The sequence below is a fragment of the Polyodon spathula genome, chromosome 2 (assembly GCF_017654505.1).
Source record: "Polyodon spathula isolate WHYD16114869_AA chromosome 2, ASM1765450v1, whole genome shotgun sequence".
In the NCBI taxonomy this organism is placed as follows: domain Eukaryota; kingdom Metazoa; phylum Chordata; class Actinopteri; order Acipenseriformes; family Polyodontidae; genus Polyodon; species Polyodon spathula.
In genome coordinates, this window is record NC_054535.1 from 34,865,880 (window position 1) to 34,885,040 (window position 19,161).

The 19,161-nt window shown below is 35.6% G+C and overlaps 1 protein-coding gene across 2 annotated transcripts in view; it reads left to right on the top strand.

The window, feature by feature from the left end:
* LOC121295617 (elongation of very long chain fatty acids protein 6) overlaps nt 1-19,161 on the top strand; it is a 44,716-nt gene that overhangs the window by 16,188 nt on the left and 9,367 nt on the right. Inside the window, exon 2 of one of the 2 annotated variants that reach the window (XM_041220498.1) lies at nt 16,944-17,075. In XM_041220498.1, the coding sequence (XP_041076432.1) occupies nt 16,944-17,075 (132 nt within the window). The remainder of the gene's footprint in view (nt 1-16,943; nt 17,076-19,161) is intronic. The other variant, XM_041220506.1, reaches the window with a different exon arrangement.

Consider the following 19,161-nt stretch of genomic DNA (forward strand, 5'->3'; position numbering starts at 1 on the left):
AGCCCAGTGCATATTACTTATAAAAAAAAAGTCACAGCAAAGATCACACATAACAGGAACGTGCTAGAAGCTGATAAAAAAAAGGAGTGCATTTGCTAGAAAGTGCAAAAATATAATTTGGCGACATGTGTCATTAAAAGTCTACCACATGACAAAAATGTTAGCAATGTTTTTAGATTTTTGGGATTTTGTGTTAATCCATATTTTATGTGTATGCAATGTGATAGATGTGAAAATCCTGAGTTTGAATTGCATGCATGAGCAGTGGAAAGACCAGAATGAATACAGACTTCATTGCCAGCATATCAGTTTCACTACAGGATCAATGTGACGCTTCACCTGCAGAGGAAAGCAGACCTAAAGCCTCCGAGCCACACTGCAAAAGTCCGCTAATGCAGACAGCTACAGGTTCAGCATGAAATGAATAAAAAGCACTTACAGTTTATTATAATAGCCAGAGTGGTTGTCATTTGTCTAATTTACTTTCTTCGCAAGATTTCTAACAACCAAAGGAGCATGATGGGCCGAATGGCCTGCTCTTGCTAGTAAAATCTGTTGTGTTCTTATTTAAGGTGCACTGGGGCGTTGTTTTGACAGACATTTGGCTTGAATACGGTTAAACATGATTCTGTTTTAATAACAACACGTAAGAGGAAGGCATCAGTGGCCCATTTAATTTGTTTTAGAAATGTAGCATTAATTCTAATGCTTAACTTTGAATTGTTCACCATTGAATTGCGTATGTTAGCAGCGTTTTTAGTAAAGCATTTACCTATTTCTTCTTAAAGGTATACAGCATCTACACACTTTCTAGAAGCTCTGACACAAAGAACTTCTTTTTTTTGTACCAGGCTGTTGTAAACCTCCAAAGATACTCCTTACCCCTGTCTTTTTGAGGATAGCTCCAGGACTGAAGTTTATCTGCATAACTCAGTCCCAAGAATGGTTTCACGAGTAACTGTTCAACTGTATTCATCTTGTCTACTGGTAGAACTGAGCCTTTGCGCCAATTATCGTTTCCAAGGTAACAATCGCAGCGCAGAGAGTGCCCCAGATCCCACTGAAGGCTGCGGCTTCACCTCCTCGTAAGAGACCTTGGAAATCACACTGTGCAGGTGCATCAGGTGCGGTGAAGAACATCCTGCTGTGTTGGTGATTTGTTTTTAGTGATTATACACATACGTGTGTGTGTACCATATTCCTTCAAATTTAAAACGCTGATGGTGACTGACTTGTTGCTAGACAGGTTCACTGATGTGTAGCACCTGATTTATAATTTAAGTAGAGCCCCTTTTAATGTAAACACATAATGAATCCCCCCAATTGTTTCTTTGCTAATTCTGCCTTGTTGTTTGCAAAATATAACAAGAGGTGTGTCCTTTGCAAAATATAGCAAGAGGTGTGTAGTGTAGTGACTATATTCTTTACACGGTAAAGTGATCAATTTCTTTTAACACTAGAACTAACAGATTTTCGAACTACCTAGAACCACCACGTGGCTCACTTTGACTGATACATTTTTAAACTGCTTCGTTATGAAAATGAAGGACATACTGTTAGATAAAACTGAAAAGTTGTATTCGTGAACATCATATCTAACATTTGCATCGTAGAAACACTGTATTTAAATGGAAAAGTAAACGTAAAATGCTATTTTTATAATGCACGCATATACAGCACAATTACAAACAGTAAGAAAATATAATAAAATACATGACTGGGTCACATTGACCCACATGGCGGTTCTAGGTAGACCTGTTTATACATGTGTATCATTTTTGCGATTCAGAGTATCAAACACTGTCAGGATATTTAATTCATATATTTAGGAAAAGTCAAAAACAGACATAAACATACGACTTACAACGGAAGAGTAATTCACATTTTAAGTGCAAAATGGGTCACAATGACCCGCATGGCGGGTCTAGTGTTAAGGAATGTATAGCTAGCAAATGTATAGCTTTGAGCTTGTTTCTTCATCAGATAACTTAATTTAATTAAGAAACGGTCATGGTTTAACATTGCTAATTATCACTTTATAAAATGCAGGTAAAGTGGAAAGAAATAAACTAAACAATAATTAAATATGCAATTAATTTACTTCAGGAAGACCGCGTCTTGAGCGCAGTACCTTAGGTCTAAATTTTTTAGCGTAGAAGAATGCAGTGCTTTGACATTTTTTGTTGCGATCATTTTTGCTTTCTTGTTCTCCTACATGATCAATCGAATGACAGCAAAATTGGCAGAGTGTCTTCTTTGGTGCAGCCACCATTCTGAGTTTCAGCAGAGAAACGTGAGTGAAGTCACATGATGAATTAACTCAACTTGGCTGTGTGAAGTGCAAAAAAAAAAACTCTTGAAAGCTGTTGTTGCGAGCAGAAACACTGCACAATTCCATTCCCAAAATGCCTAATTCCGTTCCCAATGCCTAATTCCGTTCCCATTGCCTAATTCCACGATTCCGCAATCCAGAATCTGCACAATCGTCTAATTCAGTCAATTGTCCTTGTGATGCAATGAAGAGAATACTAGGGACTTATATTACAAACTACAGTACAACTTTAAGAAGGCTAACTATTTTCTTAGTAAAAATGTTGACAAAGACAGCTGACAGCAAAAGTGCATCCTATGACTGACCATAAACATGGGTTTAAAGCTGCTTTGTACATCTGTCGCCGAGAACCGGGGAATGGAGTGAACGACTGCCCTTGCAGTCATTCATTCTGCCCTTGCTTTTAAGATTTAATATATATTACAAAACCACAAATAAGTGCTACACTGGCAAGTAATGTTATAAATTATTTATTTATCTGTTTTGCTTGCTTTTTTGTTTTTCTCACAAGTTCCAGAACCGTTGTTTTTGTTTATCTGATCCAGGAGAAAAACATATTCAGAAATATAGTGTACAATTAAATTGTCTAGAACGGTCAGCAGATAGTCTTTTTAAAAATACGTTTCAAAAACAAAAATGTAATTGTAATTGTACTGATACAGCTGTTAAATTGGTGACGAATAAAAAATAAATGAGCATTTGTGTGATTCGGAATTGTATTGAATGCAGAGCTCCAGAAAAGATGGGGGAGGACATTATATACTAATACTACAGGGCATCGTGACAGGCTCTTCAGATTATGGCCAAGTCTACACCATCTGCAGCATAAATGTGAAGAGACATACAGTATACCCCTGGCCAAAATATATATGTGGATGAGTCCCTCCTGCTTTTCAAGGGTTGGCTGCTTTTTAAACAGTATATTCCCATGAAACGTGACCATTATAGGATTAAACTACATATTCTCTGTGAGAGCTCCACTGGGTGCACTAATTGGTTCAGAGTGTACACAGGGAAGGACTCTCAGATTGAGCTACCTGGCTGCCCCCATACTTCCAGACCACTGAGAAAATTGTGTTGGATCTTGTTTTTCCCCTTCTAAATCTTGGCTACCATTTGTTAGATAGATACCTTTTACACAGGGATCCCTCTGTTTAGGGCCATGTACACATCACAAACAATGGATTGTGGTACAACAAGACCCAGCAAGGATTTCCATGACAATTGGTATCCACAAACAGGCATGGCGAAACCAGCGCTGTGAGGAACTCCTCGCAGTTGACAAAAAAGATGTGTACCTCCTTACCACCATCCATGTTGAGGCTACTGTAGCAGTTTCTGTGCGAGGTCAGGACACACACACAAACAAGCTCATGTGTGGCCTGGCCTACAGTAAATACATGGGAGCATGGCATGGTATAATTAGCTTGGCATGTACGTGGTCCAGATTTCTTTGTACAGCACTGTGTGTACTGTGATCCAATTCCCAGGGGCTTCAAGTTACAGTATAATCCTTTAAGTTTCCTCTGGGTCAAGTTAAATTAGTGTTTCTTCATTTATGTATTTGATTGATGGTAAACTATCAGGAAGTTAGATCCCACATATAAGCTTTTAAAACAATGAAGACTGGAACCCATTTCACTACATTGACAAGCTGGTTCAATTTTGATTCCAAAGAAAGCACAGCTCATCATAAAATAAATTGGATCCAACTTTTTTCCAGTTTATTTGCCCATGAAAACATTACTTCCAATAAATTGCATCCAATATGGATATAATTTATTTGACTGTGAACTTTAGTCAGAAGATAGCCCTGTTCGACTCATAAATCTACTATTATGTTTGCCAACCTTCTGCTACTTGCCCTACTGTGCTACACACTACAATATATCTACCACTTTATTGTTTTGCATCCAGATTGTTTTTTTTAACCTGCCTCCCTCTTTTACATGAATAGCACTGTCAGCACATGTTTTATTAGAACCTGAGGAGTACTCTCAAATTACTTAAGCTTAGATACAGGAGAACTTTTGGGAAAAAGAAGGCAAATGTAGGCCGACTAAATCTGTTTTCTAGTCCTGTCTTAGAAGTAGTGTACTTTTTTCTTGCTGTTTTCAGGACATACTTTGGTGAATAAACAGTATTATGTGTAGGTGGTTTTGTTATTTGCTGTGCTTTGTTAGCAGCGGACTACAGGTTAACTCACAGTGTATGTGTTGTAGTGATGCTGGTTACTTTCCACTCTCAGAATTTTTCTTTGTTGAATGAATAAGCATTCTAACACCATCAGATATGTACAGCTTCTCCCCAAAAAATATTAAGACTCATGCACAAATAGTTTAGATTAATATATACAGATATGTGTAAGTACCATTAATAGGCTGGATTCTCAAAGATTTTTTTTTTCTTTTCTGAAAGGAAAAAAAAAATGTAGCTTTTATTTAGAAACAACTTTTCGATCGTATTTTAGTGTAAAAACTTCCCAAGGTACATCTTACAATTTTGCAGCATAGATTCTCAAGCTTTTACCACAATTTATAATGTTGTTTTCCATGCTTTACCATTTTTTTTACAATAGCTTTTCAACTCTTTGCTATACTTTATATTGCAGTAAGCTCTTATAACGAGTGTAAAGCTGCCAGTGTTATATTTAGAAGTATAGCTCTCAATTGCTCCATCTCAAGCGACACTAATGTAAAAGTACGAACTTTTTCTTTTCTTTTGACATGCCACCACTAGCAATTATAAATAAACATGTCACCAGCCAGGGAAGCTGTAAGCTTGTAATAGACTCAAACTATTAACACTGTATAAAAAGCATGCGTGTTGGGCATTGGTGTGGCCTCACAAGGAGTTGAAAGTAAAGAATATTTAACACATCTTCTACCTCAAAAGCTTAAGGTTTGTTTCTTATTCTTTTACCCCGCCCTTACATGCTGGGTTACAGTACTTGTGTACTTGCAGAGTTTTCAAAATTCACTGGATGTAAAATACTTTCCAAGCATAATCTGTTTCCGTTTGTGTCATTTTAAAGCTGCAGTGTCCCACAATACAGAGTCAATTTGTCAAAATGTAAATCCATGGTGTCAGCATGTCACATTTGTTTGATAATTTTGCATTCTGGTACTATCAAAAAAAGAGTTGTTATTTACATCTCCCTTGAAACCTGCTTTGACACTGCGTCAGTCGGGTCTATAACAATTCATCACGAACAATTTATCACCAACAATTCATCACCAGCGACAATTCATCACGGAGGGTACATTGTCGTATGCACAACTGTTTAAAACGCTACAGGTGAAAATGACCGTTGCGACGCTTGTGGGTAGTTCGACATTTCGGCGCTTCTAGTGTTAAAATAAAAGGTTTGAAAACCCAAATTATTATTTTTTGTTTTGTTTTTTTGCTTGTTTGTTTGTTAGTTAGGTGGTTACGAACTACTAAAAGTTAGTACATTATGGGTTTTATTTATGTAATGTGTAAGAGAATACGTACTGTATCTGTTATTTATGATTTATTATATTTATTATCTATTTGTTTTTAGCACAGCTTTTATGATATAATGTGGCCTAAATTGGTGAGTTATTATCCATCATGAATTGTCGTTGGTGATGAATTGTTGTAGATGAAAAGTGCGTGACAAATTAAAAGGATACCGTGTCAGCCTGCTACTACAAATTTTGAAACTCAAACAACTTTAAAAGGGGGGTTACTTTTAGAAGAAACCTATAGAGCTAATACAACAGACTTAGATTTAAATATTTAAAACCTAACGAGGCACGTCTTTTTTATGAAACAGACATGTGATTGATGAAACGGAAAATATGATGCATCTTCCCATACACTCACCAACCTCCTGTACGGTTGAGTGATCTCAGGAAATGTGAGATAGATTGATCCTATCAGGCTTTGCTTGCACTAGTCACTGTTAAAATGTGCTGTACTAAACAATATAGAAACACCACGGACAAACATATGCTGCTGCTTTGCAGTTCTAAAGGTAACAGCGGCTTCAGAATGAACTTTTTTTTTTATTATTACAAATCTTTACTGTTATACCCGTTATCAAGCAGGGCAGCCAAATATGTCTCCAGTGTTGAGAGTTGAGGGGATGACAGGAACAGAGGGGGTTCTTTGAGAATAAGACTCCCAGTGCTTAAATAACATATTTGATTGTTAACCTTATTCATGAGCCATCAAGTGTGGTTTATAAATGTTTGTAAATGTGCTGACTATTTACTACACTATACAACTTCCTTGTGATCAAAGATACACTGGATATTTGTTCATATATTTGTTAGTTGATATTATAGATATACAAAATGAAATGCACGGAAATGTCTTTAAAAAACAAAAAGTACTTTCTTGTTTTTTTCATGGAGGCAAACACTACCAAAAAAAAAAAAGATTTATGGAAATAGGAAGTGCTTATCTCATTGGCAAATCCTATTTAATAAACAAACTCACTCATGGGAACGTTTTAATTTTGTGACCAGATGTTTTGGGGTAAGTTATTTAAACATAAAATTATATTGTATTATTATTATTTTTTTTTTTTTTTGTACATTGGTCCTATATATGAATGTCTGTAAAAATACACAGTAAGTGTTTTCAGAGAACCCAATACTGGTACAAAACCGGTGAAGGAAGAAAAAATAACACATGTAACTCATGGAACGTAAATCTGTGTCATAAACATTTTTTTAATGTGAATGCTTTTCAACAAAACAGACAGTAGCTTGTGTGTGCAAAGTAAATTAAAAGCAATTATCAGTTATTGTACAGGCACCTGGCTTATTAGGTCTGTGTGTATTACTATGCAACATTAAATAATACAGCGGATATCAAATAAACCAACAAAAAAAGTATCTTCTTTTGTTTTGTTTTTTTCTTTCTTTTGTCAAAATAAAACAAAATTAGTTTTACGGATGTATGTGAACTAACTTAAATAAATAACCTTTTCAAGAAGTCTAAAATCCCCAAATAAACCTAATATGAACTAACCTTTTTTTTTTTTTTTTTTTTTTAAATAGTGTATGTTTTTGGATAATTTCCCAGCCTCTTACCCTCTTAGAAATATAGCCAAGCTTAGACCCTGCCTTTCCTTTTCATGATGCTGAGAAACTGTTTCACAAGTTTGTTTCTTAAGTGACTGATTATAAGAATCCATTGTTTTGGATCATACCTTCCTGTTTTTCCTCAGCTTCAGAATACTGCTGAAAGAGATCCTAATTGAAACGTTAACCACGGTTGTAACATCATTGCACTGGTTGTTCCTGCTTTTTAAAGTTGACGTTAAGGTCTTTCTCTTAACCTATAACACCCTTACCCTCTCATACCTGTCTGAAATGCTCTGAGAAGGAGAGTCAAAGCGAGAGGATTCTTGGAGTTTGAGTTCATTTAAAACTTCAAGAAGTGTTACGTCCGCTGTTACCAATCATTGTATCTCCAATGGCTTTCATGTTTCAATCCCCATGTAATAATATTCATGTGACCTCTTCTTCACTTCAGAAGTGCAGGAAGGAGAAATCAGTACATTTCCTTCATAATAACTTTAAAAAAATACAACCAATATGAAATCAACCACAGTTTTACAATAATGTGTGTATCTTTTATACAGGAAAATATGAGACCTACAAAATGCAATATGTAAAATCTGCTGTAATTATTTAAGTAGCTGTATGTACTTCAAGGGATGTGCATTAACTTTTTTCAAAGCCAAAGTCAATATCAAACAGGAATAGTACTAAACTTTAAAAAATTGTAATTTATTGGAAAAATATTTCAATTGTATTCTATTTTTTTTTTAATGTGTCTTTATCAAACAAATCCACTTTTTGTTGATGAAATGGGCGTCTACCAGAAAAACACCATAAAAAACAAAAATCTTGCATAATGACAGCCCAACTCAGAACCTGAGTCAATATTTGAGATTTGTAAATATACACTGATTTTATGTGAAAGTAACTTCAGAGAACAGTCAGTGAGCCATCTTTCTTCAATGTTGTACATGTTGTCTAACGACAGGTCTCTATTGTAGGCATGTTTGTTCACTCCCTAAGCAAGATTCCCCAAGCAAGCCAGCTTGTGAAGGGCCTTTCCCCCATGTGCATCTTTAATACCTGTGGGGTATCACAGTGGACTGTTCAGGGTGCTGTCTGGCTATAGGATTGAAGGAAGGAATGGAGCATTAGGGTCTGTAATGGGAACTCCTCTGGGGAATAAATCCTGGCGAACTGGAATGATTTGCAAGACTGTTGAAGTCTTGGAGCGCTGATCAGCTGTTTTTGTGTTTTCAGAATATTCACGGTCAGGGAAATTGGGAAGAGAGCTTTTTACTCTTGCTTCTCATGCTTAGCAATACAAGGATACCCTGGATTCTTGGGGGGGGGAGGGGGGGGTTGTATGGTTGCAGGAACAAGTACCGTTACTTGCATCTTCTTTTGTTTGTTGGTTGGTTCTTGGCAGTTATTAGGAGGAACCCTGTCTACTTCAACAATAGTAAATGTGCTAATACTAGTACATACTAGTGTGTACTTGTGTAAGCTGCTGTTTGCAACAAAACCTACATTTGCAGTGACATCACAGTCACATTTACCAGTGCAAGTAATATAATGTATAAATACAAGACGCAGAATTGCTTTCAATGAGTGTGTTCAAAAGGAGGTCATATTTGCTTATTTTTCGTATCGTATCATTAACCTTGGTTTTTATGTGGTTTATTGATGGATTTTGAATAGCTGGACAGTGGGGTAGTTTGTTCTGAAATTGACACACACATAAGGCCAGGTTTATCAAGGTCTGAACACCATTTTTTGTAAAAGGAACAAAATGCTAGAAAACGAGAAAGTGTGACTTGGGTGTTTGTTTCCATGTTTTTAAATTAAACTTTGGTTAATAAATTTGGCCCACAATATAGTACTTGTATTCTTAATATAGTACGTAATTATCTTATTTATATCAAACACAGGTAGTGCTTGTCATTAAGTATGCCTTGCTGTCTGCACACAGGCCTCTACTACTACTGTAGTGACAGCCATCATTGCTCTGTAGCCGAGAGCCGGAAGCTTTAGAGTGAATATCATCATTGTGTGGTAAGGTGACCTGGTGCAAATTCCTGGCAAAAGATAATATAAATTAGTTTAAATTACTTCAGTTTAGTCTCCAATTGAAATTACTGGCAATTGAAGCGTAGAAAGTTTTTTGCAAACAAACATTATTGCTGCATTAAATAGGTGGCTGAGGAGCACAAAGTTCCAAACACTTGCTGGATAAAATCAGTTTACTGTGGACTTTGCGTGCACATACCTGTTCCGATACAGTATCTAAATCTAAATATTTTGCATGTGTAATGTCAACACAGACAATAAGCCTACTCATTTGTACATTGTCAGTTAAAGTTAAACATCAATGGAAAACGAAAAACACTAAACATTTTTGTATTTTACTTTAATACCCTTACTTTTAGGCTATTTGAAAATACAATTAAACTGGTAAAACATCTGTTATTATCCAGTTTGATAGTAAGAATTATTCCTGTGTGACTGTTTACTGCATTCCTTTCATAGTTTATCAACTCGTTGCTTTACCAGTTTTTTTTTGTTTTTTTTTTACTATACCACTATTTCAATTTTAAGGAAAACTATCAAGTCTTACACTTTTAGGCAGCCTGTTACAGATGCACTTGGGTTTAAAGCATGTCTAGGTGCAGAGCTCCAAAGGGAGTTGGTTGGTTAATGACAGGAAAGAAGGTATCGAAGGGGTAGGGAAAATTAAATGATCAATTAAATGATTCTTTGACCTATTAGAGAACTGTGCTAAACAACAACAATCATCCGATTTGAACACTGCCCATCTGAGATTAATTGATCTTTAATGAGAAAGGAGTTTACTTTAAATGGGGTAATATAAATTATTCAGATTGTTTTTTAAGTTTTCATTTTAAATTAAGCTATCTTTTTATTAAAATAATAAAGAACTAAGCAAGGTTTGCTTTATGTATCAGTCTGTTAGTAGCCAGCTGAGTAGTAAAACAATTTTGATATTTCTGCCAACCCTGTCTGTCTTTCATTTAGCACAGAAGACTGGGGGTTGGTAACAGTGATTTCAAATGAAGTTGCTTTCCCCCAGGCATAAATAAATGATAAACTCCTGTATAAAATATGTCTTACAATGAAGGTAAATGTATATTTTTTTAAACATGTAAGTTTGATAAATAATTAAATGTGGCGTTGCCTTTTTCTCCAGTTTTGTTCAGCTCTAGTTCCTTCTACCATGACAGTGACGTCAGATTGAGTGAACTCTATCTTGTTTATCCTGTATATTTTATTAATGAGATGTTGTTGTCAGATGCATTTTGAATATTAAACGGCAATTAAAACATCGATCGAGGTGCTGACTAAATATAGCTTGAACATGTTGTTTCCCATTAAAAGGCATGGTCGCTTACCCAGTTCTCTGCAACTGAGTCAGGGAAAGCCAACCCGTTGCCATCAATAATATTACTGCACATCCTGTTGCTGCCTTGGAAAACTTCAGTGTATTCCAGCAGGAACTGCTAGGGTCTAATGTGAATGCTAAGAGTTGACTGCTCGAAGTGATAGTTGTGGATACGTGTAATTCTATGGGGATTCCAATTCTGTGTATCCTGCAAGAAACTTAGTTAATACAGAATCAGTATATGCTGCCATAAACCCTAAATCGCCACCACCACCACCACCACCAGAGCAACATGGCTCTTCATCCATGTCCATTCTGAACTCGCCAGCTGGCTGCCCCACTGCATGCTACATCTGAATTGCATCAGCATTTTGATGCAGCATAGCACCCTAACACATGTTACATAATAGCTATAACCTCAGGTCCCATTGTTCATCTACTCTGAGATAATATTCTCTGCTTGTTCACCCAATGAACCCTCAGGGTGTACTCAGGTGGTAAAAAGATTGCATCCAAGCTTGGCAGTTCTGGACTCCCATTCTAAATGTAAAACAGACTCCATGTAATAAATAGTACCATTTTACGAATTTATATTTTCGCTGAAAGTAATTAAAATAGTATATGTTCTACATTTAAATTGTGTAATGACTGTGCCCACAAAAATAGAAGAATAAAAGGAAACTGCTTTTCCTGCCTGATGTCACAAATGCCGTTGTGACATCAGGCAGGAAAAGCCATAAGTATCACAAAATATCTACCTGTGGAACAGGAAAACTGTACGTATTCAACAGTATGTACGTTATAAACCAGAGTAATTCCCCATTAAAACCAATGTTGTTTGGCAGGGACTTGCCTCCTCAACACATTGTAAACAGAACTCTGATCTAACAGGATCAATAATAATAATAATAATAATAATAATAATAATAATAATAATAATAAATAATAATAATAATACAATTGGCCAACCAGTAAATTAACAGATTTTTATCATCACCCATAAACTACAAACTTTACTGATTTGATGATAAGTGACATTTTAAAAGGAAGCAGTACATTCTACAGTACTTCTTATTATTCATATTATTATTATTTTGCTGGAAATGTTTTTTTTTTTTTTTAATAGAACACATGAATGCAAGGAAAAGCACACCTATGCTGACCTTCATCTTGTAGCTTCCATATTACCAGGAGGGAGAAGCAGTTTGAAGAAAATGTGTCTTCAAGCGAGTGCGTCATTATTTTGTGACAGTTCGATTGTTTTGTAGCAAAGTAATAAGGATAAGCATGTCTGCTTTTTCAGGTCAGTTTCTCTGTGGAGTAAATGGTAGTTTGTTATTGAAACCTGCCTTTTATTTTACTGTGTAATTTTATTTTATTTTTTTTTATTTTTTTTTTATTTACCATAAATCAAATGCTGTTTTATTTTTGTTTTATTTTTAAATCTAAATCTATTTAGATCATGCTTATGTAAAGTCTAGGTCAGTAGAAAATCAAAGCACTTTATAAAGATATAGCACACCATTTGAAAAATAAAAACTTGGATATTCCTGCCCTGAATTACTGTAAGTCTTTACATTTATACAAGTCTTGTCAACACATTCAAATCTCAGGGTCGCTTATGTATTACAGACTGCCAGCCATGTTTTGCTTGCTCTATTCCATGACACACCATGGAAAAACCCAATGCATGACATCTTCTAAACCATTTTGGTGTGCATCCATATTTAGGTCAACCCAGTATGTACACACACAAATATATATATATATATATATATATATATATATATATATATATATATATATATATATATATATATTATTGACTTTTACACTGAATTATGCAATGGATGTTTTTTTCCTAGACTTTGCGAATGTGAAGATGAGAGGATAGCTGTTAGGAATCTAGATCCGGGACAGGGAGCTGCTTACTGGGGAGTTTTTTCAAATGAAAAGCATAACTGGGTTAAAAATTGATGCAGAAAATGGTGGGCACATCCAATTGGTTCTCTATGGTTGCTGCGCCACTATCTGGTGAGGTATAGAAGTATCATGATTATCATAGGCGGCGCGTGAGTCTTTCATTTCAGAATGCTATCTTGTACTTTTGCCCTGTATTTACTAAACTGAACAACGTACAGTAAGATCCCCCCTGCATCACACACTTTCCAGGGGGGGGGGGGGGGGAATCCCCCCAGCACACAACTGAAATTCAAGCCCTGCACATGATATAACTATCTTTCTTTCCAACCTGATATGGAAATAATAGCTTTACCTGCACTATTGACGTGTAAGCAGTAGCAAGGTAGCGATTGTAGCATTGTGAAACAACACATTAGAAAAACAGTAGGGTTACCAAGCTCACTTCAAAATACCTGTTAACCTTTGGTACAGTAAACCAAAATTGAACACTTCTCTGTATGTTTACATTAACCAGTTTACACAAATTTAATTATCTGTACTAGGGCCTATACTGCTTCACATGTAAACCTGTACACACACTTATAGCACTGTGACAGTATAATTGTATAATAATTATATTCCGTGGCATTCAATGCATTTAGGTGCTATTTGTGCAAATAATATATCACGATGAAATATTAATAACAACTGCAGCAGTCTTACCTTAAACATCAGTGGAGTAAAATCCGGTGACTAGACTAGACTAGCAGTCAGTGATCTGCTCTGGGTTAATGTCTCAAAAAAAGGTCACTTTCAATGTGCAGTAAACACAAAGTCGACAATCTCTTGACCAGTTGTGGATCGCGTCCAGTTTCGTACACGTCACATGGCAGAAAATGACCTTTCACATGTCTCCATTGAATGGATGAAAACCTGCGATTACATTCACCAACCAGTGTGTCCAACACAGGAAAATACAGCTGTCTGGCCCATTTTTCCTTTACACTTTCATTTTTACCTTACTGATATTCCCGTTGTCCAAGTGTGTTTGCAACAAGTGAGCATTCAAGTAAAGCTGTTTTTTTTTTTTTTCACAGGTCTTTTGTGAACATACTTTTCATCTGCATCAGGATTAACAGGCACATCATACAGCTCACAGAACTTTTGGGTTTCCTCCCAAACATCATCCCATTTAGTGCTTGTTTACAACATTTTCACACTTCTCTGCAATACACTGAAAGCCTGAGAGTGTTATGTCTTGTGTCTGCAGTGCTTTACGTTTTATGTGAATCACACTAAGAACGTGATCAAAAACAATCAAACACACACAAAATCCTATTTTCTGCACATGCTTGGAAAGACCTGATGCTTCAACAAACCTTCGGTTCGGAGGCTCAGACAGTCCTGACAAACTGCTAAGATGTGCTGTCATTAAGTTTTTTACAGCACTTACATTCCTCCATCTGCATGCCCATCTCGTGTCACTTAAGCTAAACAGTTCCAGTTTCAATCCAAGTGTCTTCTGGGCCTCTAAATAAGCATGGTGAGTGCCAGGCTGTGAAAAAAATGTAAATAAGCCCTCTAAAGAGTAAAAAAATCCTGCTGCTGTCCAGTTTACTTTGTAGGCCGCTACCAAAACCAAATTCAATTTGTGAGCAATGCAATGTGTATATATATATATATATATATATATATATATATATATATATATATATATATATATATATATATATATATATATATATATATATATAGCTGTCGGATAATCTTGCAATATTTTTTGCTGTACACCGTTTACATGACCTGCCGTGACAGCTGCCCCATCGTAACACAGTGCTTCGACTGGCAAGTTTGCAGTCCCCATTTCTTCTAAGAACTTCTTTGTATTCTGATAGATGGCATCAGCATCTCCTCACTCAGAGCCGTTAACAAATCCTAGAAATCGTTCCTGTCGTTTCTTCTTGTCTGAAACTATGTGCTTCGTCAACGAGAACAGTAAAAAAAAAAAAAAACATTATCTTGTTCAATCAGCAGCAATTTGTAAGATGTTTAGATTCTCAAGTCCATCCTCTTGTTTTTCATTGCAAACTTGTCAAGTACTTATAGGTCTCGGTTTTACAACAGCTGTTTAAAGCATGATTTGCAGGGAACTAAAAAACAGGTGTTCTCAGAGTTGGTCAAAAGCAGAGGCCAACTAGTTACCTCCCAGACATGGATTCATTTTTATCAAGAAAAGTCGGTAAAATTCTAAATTTTATGTGATGTTGTGGCCAGAGAAGGCGCTTTTGTGCATCATTTGTAAACAATGAACTAGGTTTAAATAACTAATTTCACTGTACTTTCTTATCCAAAGGCTACAATAATAATTTTGTCTTTTGAGTAATATGCATTTTCATATCTATCTTCAAATGCACCGTTAAAAGCATTCATTTTTTAAGAGTCGCCAATTGTGTTTTGTATTTTCGTCCCCCGAGCCTATAATTTCTATATGAGACTCATATAGAAAACCCTAAAACCACCCCCAGCTACGCCACTGGATTATACATCTTGTTATCTACCATTGTTTCCCAATGTGCAAATGGATGTGTCTCGCATATTGGAATCGGTTTGGAATGAGGCCATCAATAATTATGCGGTAGCAAAAGCCTTCTTTGTAAATCATTCTATCATTTAAATGTTATGTGACATTTAAGGGCATTATCGTATCTGTGAGTCACTGTAGTGTTATCACGTTCTAAGAAAAAACAGGCTTTGTATTCCTTCACTGAGTGACACAGCTGATGTTTGATTTGATTAATCATTTTTTGTAAATGCCGAGAAGCACTGGACTACCCGGAATGTCTGCACAAACAAAAAATAAAATGATATCAACATAATTTAGATATTTTATTTAACATCATGTAGTCAGAGAAGCTACAAAATGCTATTGCAAAAGTCTACTGGAAGGCATAACTGTAATACAGTATCTCATGTTAGATTTCAAAATGTCAAATTTGTTCAATGTGTCTGTTTTTAATTAAATATCAGTATGTCATGCAGTATGTTAACGTAACATTATTTATTCAGCAGGTTGCATTGGACTTTATGAAACAAAATTAGTTAATTCTATAGGTTGATGCAAAACTTTTGACCTAGGTGTACAGATTATAAAATATAAAAACGTCTTTGTATTGTTTGATGCAGTGCTATCTCTTTTATAGGACCCTCCTTTGCATAACTGGTTATAAGACCATGCTGTCGTGGTCTTTTATCTATGGATGCCTGACTAGAATTATAAAAAGGTAGCTATGCTACTAAAAACCGCAAGGAGAAGATGTTTTATTGATGCTCCACCACGGTGCCTAAAGTCAATTATGCTCCTCTGCTAAATGCTTGGGCCTCTGTTGAAAAAAAAAAAAAAATAGCCTAACTGTTAAATCACTATTCAGTTTAGGTGCAATGCACTCTGGGAATGTAGTTTATTAGTGTCTGTTGCCCATTGCAACAATGCACTAAAAACAACATATCCCTACTACAAGTTCTGTTCAGTCATTGATACAACAGGCGCTCATTTGAAAACGTTCAGAATAACACTGTGTGGGGAAGGGTGAGAGGAAGGAAAAACGAGATCAGGGAGGAAAAACAGGAAGCATAAGTGGTCTCTGTTAATGATTTTAAAAGAGTGTTAAAAGTGTAGAGAATTTGTGTGTATTCATTTTATTTGATAGATTAGGTTTACTGGATTTACTATTTACTTTTTAATATATTTAGCCTACTTTTTGCTTTAAAAAAAAGAGAATACTTATGTTAAAAGTTTTGATTTAGTTACTCATTATTTGATGTACCGGAATATGAAAAATATATAACTGTTCTCCGTTTTATCTTGTGCAAAATTGAAAGAAAATGTTAATTGTGTATATTAATAAACAAATATACAGTCTTTGTGTGTGCTTTTCAGTGTGCTCCTAATGTGCTCCTACTAAAAAAAGTTAGCGTAGAGCCCTGCAGGCTGTGGTTACTTTAGTAAGAAACTAAACCACAAAGCAGGTCACATGATTGACTGTGTTTAGTTGGTTGGCCATGAAATGCAAAAAGGAAAGATTAATACATCCAACTCCCATTATGTTTAAACCACTGACTCAAAAGTTTTTTTTTTTTATTTATTTGTTTATTTGGTATTTAAATGGTAGCTTGTTTATCAATTTGCAATTTTGCAGCACAGAGAATTAAGATTCAGGTTCAAGTTTGTATCAGTATTATGGTTTGGTAAAATCCACTCTTTCTCTTACAGGAAGAAGTCATTTTTGTTCTCTGCTCTCTATGCAGCCTTTATATTTGGTGGCAGACACTTGATGAAACAGCGCGAAAAGTTTGAATTACGGAAACTTCTAGTGCTCTGGTCAATGAGCCTTGCAGTCTTTAGGTAAGTACAAGTTGTTTTGTAAAGGAGAAAGCCTGTCAGATGTTTAATGCAAGCTGGTTAATGCTTACTCATTTTCATCTTATAGCCTGTCACAGAATAATAGAAGGACAATATTATTATTGCAACCCACTATTCCTTTACAATAATCCAAATTAGTAGGGAAAATGGATTGTGAATTAATTACATTAAGCTAAATAATATGTTCTTGCCTGTTTATTAATGTGTTGACCCTCTTGCATTTGAAGGATACAAGTTTGAGTTTCCTAAGTGATTCATTTATCTACACATCCTACCCCACAACTTCCAAGTGAAAAAAATATTCTTGAAATTTGTAGAAAATTAATGAAAAATAAAAACTGAAATAGCTTGGTTGGATAAGTGTCCAGCCCCCTTGTAATAACAATCCTAAATTAGCTCAGGTGTAACCAAACACATCAAGTTAAGTCCACCTTTCAGCATGAGAACAACACAAAGCACACAACCAAAGCTAACTGGAGTGGCTAAGGAACAGAAAGGTAAAGGTCCTTGAGAGGACCAATCAGAGCCCTGACCTAAATCCAATCGAAAACTTGTGGCATGACTTGAAGATTGCTGTCCATCAATGCTCCCCAAGGAACTTGACAGCGCTTGAACAGTTTTGTAAAGAAGAATGGTCAAATATTGCCAAATCTAGGTGTGTGGAAAAAAATCCTCATTTAAATGCATGAAACTCTGAGGCACTGACACAACAAAATGTGAAAAAAGTTCCAGGGGGTATAGACTTTCTATAGGTACTATATATATATATATATATATATATATATATATATATATATATATATATATATATATATATATATATATATATATATATATCTCTTTCTTTCTTTCCTGGCTTGCCCTTCCAGTTTTGTAAGAAAGACATGTTAGAGAAAACATGTATTTTCATTTTAAAACATGATATCTTTTACTTCATTATGTTAAACAACATTGTCAGTTCCAATGCCTTACACTTCAGGGAAGAGAATCTGTTAGACCTGCAGCACTTCCTAGGTCATTTAGTTAAGTATGTTACTGGGTGAATAAAGTATGTTAGTGAATAGGATAAAAAGAACTGACCAAGGAACTACAACCCTATCAGAAAATGTATTTTCTTTAGGTGTTTCTTTAATCTCGTTTAGTCCCAGATAATAAATTTAAATAAATAAATAAGAAAATAGCTCATTCCACATCTGATGATGTCATATTTGCCTGGTGTTTTAGGAAGAATCCCACATTATTAGCTGTCATCTCTTATTTAGTTTTTGGTCGATAATAGGGAGAGGGGGTGCCTGTGTGGGATGGAAACAAGCTGTGAAAAGGGGCTGTGTTTGAGAGATCCGATCTTTCAAAGCATTCACGATATTTTCACATAACAGACAACTGCTGCTCTCCTCCAAGTTAGTAATGTGTCAACAGTGTGCCTATTGGTGAGATGCTAAATATTAATTTGATTTAGGCGAGTGTAGATGAAAGTGCAATGACACCATTAACATTACTGTACTTGAGAGAGCTCCTGAACCACTGTAGTTATCATCTAGTAGTTGCTTCAGATTATCTAAGAACAAAAACCATATATGCATTGTCAGTGTCACAAGGTAATTGGTTACTGAGTTATTAACCCCAAAGTGACCATCTGGCCAGGTTGGCATCCTTGCAGCACCCTTGTGCTTTGACATGTCCTAAAGCTAAGTCTAGGAAAACGATAGAATTGTAATATGTATCCCGTGACATCAATGTGGCATTAATCATACTGTTACACTTTATCGTACACACACTAATTGTATTTTGTTAAAATTGACATTTTTTATCTCCTCATCTCATTATCTCTCATCATCCAATGCTGTGTGACACTTTAACATAACATGATCTAGTCACGGTCCCTCTTTTTTTGCATTTGTTCTGGCATCTGATTGCTAGGGCTAATGAAGTCTGAATCTTTATCAGTTTGTTTGTATGGGGAGAGACGTTGCTTTAACATTTGTTTGGACAATAAGGTGAAATGAGCTGCTTCTCCTTTTGACTGATATTCTTTCATCCAGTAATATGCCTCGACACCAAAGACCCT